This window comes from Hesperophylax consimilis, unplaced genomic scaffold, assembly GCF_061612785.1.
Source record: "Hesperophylax consimilis isolate HC1 unplaced genomic scaffold, BYU_Hcon_1.0 scaffold_36, whole genome shotgun sequence".
Classification (NCBI taxonomy): domain Eukaryota; kingdom Metazoa; phylum Arthropoda; class Insecta; order Trichoptera; family Limnephilidae; genus Hesperophylax; species Hesperophylax consimilis.
The window spans coordinates 628,923-637,298 of NW_028301266.1; the positions used below are offsets into that span (position 1 = coordinate 628,923).

Genomic DNA, 8,376 nt, shown 5'->3' on the forward strand with positions numbered 1-8,376 from the left:
AATGATTTGCAAATTCGGAAAAAACCGTTATTATTGAGGTTTTATTGATGTTTTGTTTTTCCCGATTTATTCGTATAACCCATTAGTCTACATAATTATCTAGCGGTTTTCCATTACTTGTACACTTATGTTAATGTATTTTATGACCGTCTTTGTGTTGCTTATATTTGTATCATGTTGTCTCCCTCTATAATATATTTGTATCATGTTGTCTCCCTCTATATTTTGTTATATATATGCACACATTATGTACTTCTTGTTTAGTATTAATTTGTACCCTGATGATGCTTAAGTAAAGCGAAACCGGTCGGTTCTTAAATTAATAAATATCGTGGTTTTAAAACAAAAAAGTATTTTATTTTATTAAATATGTCAAACCACAAAGTGATTGCTTTCTACAATAATATAATTAAGTTCAGTGATGTTATTTTTCATGTCGGAAGGAGGCCCTGAAGAAAATAATTTCTCTCAGAGCCTGTGTCATCTTTGAGAATGCTGTATAGAGGGTCTTTTTTGAGGAGGAGGGAGTGAACCTGTCCTGAATGTCAACTGTACAATTTCTACCCAGAATTAACTTAATTGTACGTTTTTTGACTAACCGTACCTTGGTGTTCTATTTTCAATAAACTCTTTAATTATGTTTCAGATGTGAAATCTATACTCCGCTACAGAATGTTTTGCCCAAGTCTTGTAAAGATGCAAAGGCACGGAGGTAATAATAAAATCATTTGAGCCCTTTACTGTTATTTAAAAGGTCACTTGAAGTGCAGTTATAATCAATGATTTTATTTTTTTCTAGCTTCCACGAATAATCTGAAAAGGCATTATCTAAGGATTATACTCTTAAGGAGAATATAGAAAATGTAGAAAGGTGAAACGGATTTAAGATTTTCGATGAAATGATTGTGTTGTGAAATATTTATTTTGTTATTTATTACTTTATTTTTTTTACAGTTTTACCGTACGCGGTCTTGTTGTAGAGTGGTATATCTAACTGTCATGGAAAGTTTTTTTCTGAGCTTTAAGAGAAAGGTTTCTTAAAGATACTGGAGTTATTCTAGGGCTATGTTAGATTTTTAACATCGATCACCGTAATGCTTGCCTTCCTGAATAAATCTAATTTTATTTAATCATTAACGGCCAAGATATTTTTGACAATGGTGTGTTTTTATCTTTCTGTATTCCAATCATTTTGCTTTGCTTCTAGGGTTGTGCCCCAGTATTGCTTTTTGGAGACTGTAAACGGATCTCTCGGCATTTAATGAAACTGCAGCAGAACAAAGGCTGTTGCTATATTGACGTTCATGGTATGTTTTGCTCAGATTGACGATAAGGTTTCCAGATCCGCATTTCGCTCGAAGCATGTTTAGGGTAATAAGTTTATAGTTTAGGGTTCTTTCACCGTATTTATGGGAACATTTCAGAACCACCAATCTTTCATTTTGAGTGAATCTTGTGTTTGTGATTAAATTATATTTGACAATTTAAACAAATAATATTTAGAGAAGTTAAAAATAAAATTGAAAGTTCACTGAAAGCTTAAACTATTAAAAGTAGTAATTTCATAAAAATGTAAATAAATAGAGCCCCTTTCACATTTTAGAATGTAATTTTATGTTGCTTACATGTTTTATTACTCTTTATAATTATTGAATTGTTTAAATGAATAAATAAATACTTACAAAAAAGTCTTCTGATTTGTAAGTCCTCGGGAAGCACTAAGGATCTTTCTATCTATCTTTATAATATAATAAATTTGATGAGCATAAAAATGTAAACGTGTATATAATTGATATAAATGTACAAAAGTAGATATTACACGTGTATAAATATTATATTGCGCATATTATACAAGATGTCGGGGGTAAAGTGCACAAACTTCGGGAGGTGATTCTAATTGATAGTGCAAGTAAAAAAGAAAAAAAAACTTTTTTTGGAATTCCAACGTTTTAAGATAGTTTTCGAGTAAAAAAGTTTAATTTTTTTAGAAAAAAAAACAATTTCTTCTACGGAAAATAAATTTTTGTGGAAAAAATTTGGAAATTCGAATAATTTCCATTTCATTTTTACTTCTTCTAGCATTTAGAATAACCTCCTGAAGTTTGAGCACTTTACCCCCGGACACCCTATAAAGATAACCATATAAGAAAAACCTTATTGATGTAAAAATATATTTATTGATTTTATAAAAGTTATAAATTACTTTTATAAAAGTGATAATAGTATTTTAGTATAGTAAAGTAATTTTTATACCTATTCAAATAACTTTCGTAAATGTTTTTTTGTAAAATTAAAAAAAAATAATAATTAATTAAATCCGTAATAAAACCCATATTTTGAGAACCATCTTCATTTCGACATCGTTATAATTCGCTCGGTGCTAACTAAAAATGGTTCTGTTTTTCTAAAATTGCAATAGATGTCGGTAATTTAATTTCGTTATTTAAATTATAATCCCCAAAATTATTCCTAATACGAATTCAGACACCTCTGTCGGATTCTTTTAACACTAAATATTGTTTATTTTGAGGGTGTTGCCCAAATCTAAATTCTTCACGCGGAAAGCGGGCCCTTAACTTTAGATATGGATATAGTATACATTGAGTAATCCGACGATTGACGACAATTCTCTCAACCGATTTTAAATGTCGACTTCAAGGTCAAGATAGTCACAGTTCTTGTATCCTTATTTCCAAATATACATTTTGCATACAATATCATTGTTTTAAAAGAATATTCCGAGCACATTCAAATAATAGTTCCGTTACAACAGTGTTCTTTTTCAAGTTTATTTGTTTGGGCTTGTACTAATTACCAAATTCTACCACAGCAGTGGCATGGATCTACTAAATCCGGATACAGTTTCCATAAAGACGGAACCAGAGCCCCAAGAAGACGACGGAGGTGAAATACCGTATACGGAAATGGATTTTGATGCCCCAGATTTAAAGATGGAATGTTGGCAAAGTGCGGAGACTTCTCGGACTGCCAGTTAGTAGCATTACATATGTAAAAAAAAAATTTCATTCCCAGAAAATCCCAGTTCGTTTTGAATTGTCCTCTCTTGCCGTACATACATATATTTGGCATTTTTCATAGACATATATATATATATATATATATATATATATATATATATATATTGATAGACGAGAACTTAAAGGTGAGGGGTCAAACCAACAGTTGGGGGACGCAGAGGGGAAAGGTGACTGTGATTCGTCAATAAATCAATCTGACAGTATATAGGTATCTCGCATTATAATATCACCATTTATTTCTTAAAAGTAAAATCTGCCTTTGAATGATATTTTATTTTATATTTTGTTTCCGTATTTAGTTAAGACCTTTTTATAAATGTTTCATAATTTACATTCCAGTAAACAACGATGAGCACACTTGCAAATCGCTACATTCGAGCAATTTTGGAGGGTTGTCACAACCGCTCTCAGCTCTGTTCCTATTAATAATAAAATAATGAAATAAAATATATAACATTTCACTTTTAAGAAAATAATAAAAAAGGAAACCAACTAAAAAAAACAAATGAAATTATATACACACAGCTTGTACCGGCGATTTCTAAGAGTATTTGGAGTAAAAATTTAGACATCATTTTGCCGTCCGATGACACTTTTTCAATTAAAAACAAAAAACATGTTTTTCTATCACACATCGCCACTCGGTATAACCTAGCGCATTACGTGATATGCACTCCTTCTCGTTCTAGCAGTACCGTACATACGTAATGACGCCATTAAAGTGGAATAAATTTAAAAATGATTGGTTTATTATCCTTAATTTATACGACGGAGTTCCAGCAAGAAAAAACAGATGAAAAAATAGACGTTCCAAATGATACGATTATGTATTTTATAAAACCCAAAAGGCGAAAGCACATCCCTGATTCTTATGCAAACGGCTTTGTGTACGCGTCCAGATGTATCTCGATGTGATAGTATATGTTTCTACAACTGATCCATATTATACGATGTGAATAAGCTTAAAATAAAGTAAAATAATGCTAACATATGAAACGTAATACGACAATTGGGTTTATTCTCTTTTTCACATCTATTTTTATAAGTTTTCATAGCACAAACCACCATTTTGCCGTGTTATTTCGTAAAATGAACCCATGAAGCTCGACTATAGCTCGACGCTAGTTCGCACAAGAATGATGATGTCACATTTTCTAGATTCACGGGAGGCCATACGCGAGCCCAGCCGGCTCCAATGGAACCGGTATGGGGAGTGGGGAATAATACGCTTTTATCAATTAGGGAAAGTCTACTAATATTCATATGTCTATGGGCATTTTCATATAAAATGTGTCCTTGCCTTAGATGTGGTCACTAAACACGCCCAAAGCCATTTTATACACGTTTCATTTAAGAATTGTGTTCATATGAATATAACCATGAATATTTTGTGTATATTTGTAGTTATATTATATATGTTTTTTATGTCTGTTAACCCGGGCGATACTGAGCGTATCCTAAGAAGTTAAACGTGTGATTTACTAGGCGGAAGGTGCTCAAGAGCAAACAGTTTTCCGTTCTTGAAGCATCGGTCCATGAATCAGACTTGTTAGGCCATTCCTATTACTTAAATTAATCTTAAGGTCTCCTATCCAAATTAACGCTTCTACATTGTTAATCTATGCTATCTTCAATCGTTCAAAAAAACCCTTTGTTGTTTTTCGATGTTCAACATTCTTATTATTTTTATAGGTGGCATTAATGTGGAGACTGTTAGCATCAAGGCAGAACTAGGACCCCGAGCTGAAGATGAAGGGGGGTTTCCTTACATGGAAATTGACATAGACTTGCCAGGTGTTAAAAAGGAATGCTTAGAAGACTTTGAAAGAATTACCCAGACACCAGGTAAAACAGATGTAAAACCGCAGACTCACAGTGGAGAAAAAACCTTTTCGTGTTGCGAGTGCAACTATTCATGTTCTCGAAAAACACAATTGACTAGCCACATGATGACTCACAGTGGAAAAAAACCTTTCTCATGTGGCGAGTGCAATTATATATTTTCTTATAAGAGCACTCTGACGAGCCACATGCGAACTCACAGTGGAGAAAAACCATTTTCATGTTTTTTGTGCAACGATTCATTTTCTCAAAAGAGCATTTTGATGAGCCACATGCTGACTCACACTGGAGAAAAACCTTTTTCATGTTCTATGTGCAACAATTCATTTTCTCATAAGAGCAACCTGACGCAACACATGCTCACTCACACCGGAGAAAAACCTTTTTCATGTTCTGTGTGCAGCTATTCATGTTCTCGAAAGAGCAGTCTGACAAGACACTTGCTGACTCACACTGGAGAGAAACCTTTTAAATGCTCTGAGTGCAACTATTCGTGTGCTGTAAAGGACAGTTTGACGGCGCACATGCGAACTCACACTGGAGAAAAACGTTTTTCATGTTCTTTTTGCAAATATTCATGTTTTCAAAGGAGCGATTTGAAAATGCACGTGCTGACTCACACTGGAGAAAAACCTTTTACATGTTCTGAGTGCAACTATTCATGTTCTCGAAAAAGAAACCTGACTCTACACATGCGGATTCACAGTGGAGAAAAACCATTTTCATGTTCTTTGTGCAACAATTCATTTTCTCAAAAGGGCAGTCTGATGAGACACATGCTGACTCACACTGGAGAAAAACCTTATTCACGTTCTCAATGCAACAATTCATTTTCTCAAATAAGTAGTCTGACGAATAACATCCTGACTCACTCTGGAGAGTAACCTTTTAGATGTTCCGAGTCTAACTATCCATGTTCTCCAAAAGGATGTTTAAAGAAACACACGGTGATTTATAGTGGATAAAAACCTTTTTCAGATTCTATGTGCAACTCTTCATGTTCTCGAAGGAGCGATCTGAAGAGACACATGCTAACTAACATATGGAAAAAACCTTTTTCATGTTCCGAGTGCAACTATTTAAAATAGCCAGCTGACGAACCATATGAAGACTCATATGAAACATAACCTTTCCAAAAATACAAAGGAGATTGGATGGATAACTAAACTCCCAAATTACTTGAATTCTAATGAATCACTCGTACGAGGAACGTTATCAAGTTTTATCATGCCTCTGTCCTACTATAACACACTTTCAAAACATGGAATATCTTGCAATTGGAACCTGCCTTGATCACTCACACAGAGCTGCTCAACATAGCCAAAAATAAGTTTACGCTTAAGAAAATTCTAAAAGTTCTGGTCGGAACTCCCACAGACGAAATATCTTTAAGTTTTCAATCCACAAAACCTTTATTTCAACATATCTGAATATCCCTCTGCTTAAAATAAATACAAAACCAGGGGAAAAATCGAAAATTCCTGGTAACAACTAATTTTAACACATCTTTTGGAAAGAGAAATATTTCATGGTGCGAAACTATATAATTCCCTAACAAATCAACTATCTAGTATACTAACTTAAATCAAACATGGCTGAGAGAACTAATTGATAATCATTATAGCTTGCAAACATTAACTCACTACAATAACTTGGAAACATGATGTATACAATGTAAACATATATAGATAATCATTTAAAAATCTAAAATGCCGCCTCAGAACAGTAAACCATTGTGAGGAGGATTGTGGAAATTGCAACATTATTCTCATACATTTAATAATATATTTTATTTTATATTAATGCTCAGTTCATTATGATACAAGTGATAAGGTGTATTAAATTATACTTGATAAGAGTACCTATTATTTATTTATTTATTTATTTATTTATTTATTATTTTATTTACGCCCTAATGGGCTTTTACATGAAAATATACATTTACATTGATTACAATAATTGAACATAAGAAGATAAATGGAGTTAATTGTAAGAAAGCAACACATATAATAAAATTTTGTGCAAATTAGCAAAACACTAATAAGATGGATTCAATATAAAATATACCCAAGCATGAAATAGTAAGTAAAAGAAAGTTCAACATAAAAAGTAAGTAAGTGGGTGTGTTTAAACCCAGTATTAATTGTGTATCTGTATTCAATGTCTGACGTTTGTGAATTCAAACTGTACAGTTCAAAATCTAACCATACTATTGGTCAGCACACGGCCTGTCAAAAGTAAATCGGCGTGACGGAACATTCCGCCCACCAAAATACAACAAGGTGTTTAAAAAAACAGTTTATTTTAAACAAGTTCTGCTGTGTAATTATTATTACGCGTGACAGCTGTTTCGCCCTCTAAAGGCATTTTCAAACTGTGGGTAGCACACTTACAGACGATACATGTATATTATTTCTAGGTAGGTATTTTAATTTCAATTACTGATTTCTTAATTGATTTCTGAGTAAAAATGTTAGAAATTATTGATGGTTATTACCCTAGTAAAGTTTCCCCAATTAGTGTAATGTTTGAATTTGACTGAATGTCTTAATGTTAGTTATTCCCAAACGATGACTCATAGGGTTATTTTAATAGAGGGCGAAACAGCTGTCACGCGTAATAATAATTACACAGCAGAACTTGTTTAAAATAAACTGTTTTTTTAAACCCAATAATAATATTATTGTATATATAAAAAAATAAAAAAATAAAATGGAGTTCTACAAATTAAACTTAATAACAATAAATAATAAACAACAAGGTGCATTTTAAAGAAAATTTAGAAACCAAAACAGGCAATGCTGTGAAAAGTTGCGTGAACGAAGAAACAGTGAAAAGAAAGAAGAAAAAAAAAATTAATAATAATAATGATAATTATGATAATAATTAGAAAATGGAACAATAAAAATAAGAATAAGGAAAATCGATAAGAGAGAATGCGCCGCGAAAGCGAAGATGATTAGTCACATTTACTAGGCAATGGACATAATTTGGTTAATGGTCTCGTGAGAAGAGAACCATTCGATGTACGAACCGTAGCGATACGCACAACGCCGTCGGGACCTGGGTGCAATTTGTCGTCTCGTGCGAGAGGCCAGTGCAAAGGGACAGATTATCGATTCGGATTATCACTACATCATTCACAGAGAGTGAGTTGCAATTTTTGGTCCACTTGGCGCGCTGTGTTAGCAATTGGAGATATTCAAACTTCCAACGTTTCCAAAAATCCCCTTGGAAACGTTAAATGAGTTGCCAGTGACTCAGATGGTTGATTTTTAGATAAGTATAATCCTCGTCCGGCACGGAAGTCAAGAGTTCCAAAGTCAAAAAATGACCTGGAGTCAACACGCGCAAATCGTTTGGGTCAGAACTCAACGGGTAGAGAGGCCGAGAGTTTAGCATGGCCTCAATCTGCACAAATAGTGTCGTCAGCTCCTCGAAAGTTAACGTTTTGTTACCGATTAAGCGATGAGCTTTAACCGATTTAACCTGAATC

At 33.2% G+C, this 8,376-nt stretch overlaps 1 protein-coding gene and 1 long non-coding RNA gene across 2 annotated transcripts; both read left to right on the forward strand.

The window, feature by feature from the left end:
- The first annotated feature begins 336 nt into the window (after positions 1 to 336).
- LOC149409087 (uncharacterized) lies at positions 337 to 1,615 on the forward strand. The gene is made up of 3 exons (XR_016305275.1): positions 337 to 712; positions 800 to 871; positions 1,208 to 1,615. It is a non-coding gene; the product is annotated as an uncharacterized LOC149409087 (long non-coding RNA).
- Positions 1,616 to 2,837: 1,222 nt separating this feature from the next.
- On the forward strand, positions 2,838 to 5,919 carry LOC149409088 (uncharacterized). The gene is made up of 3 exons (XM_089650141.1): positions 2,838 to 2,991; positions 4,731 to 4,941; positions 5,859 to 5,919. The coding sequence occupies exons 1-3, from the start codon at positions 2,838 to 2,840 to the stop codon at positions 5,917 to 5,919; spliced, it is 426 nt and encodes a 141-aa protein (XP_089506267.1).
- The last annotated feature ends 2,457 nt before the right edge of the window (positions 5,920 to 8,376 follow it).

Coding starts and splice junctions, on each gene's coding strand:
- LOC149409088 (XM_089650141.1), top strand. CDS start 2,838: ATGGATCTACTAAATCCGGATACAGTTTCCATAAAGACGGAACCAGAG. Junction 2,992..4,730: donor GGAGACTTCTCGGACTGCCA/GTTAGTAGCATT, acceptor TTATTTTTATAG/GTGGCATTAATGTGGAGACT. Junction 4,942..5,858: donor AAAACCTTTTCGTGTTGCGA/GTGCAACTATTC, acceptor AACCTTTTTCAG/ATTCTATGTGCAACTCTTCA.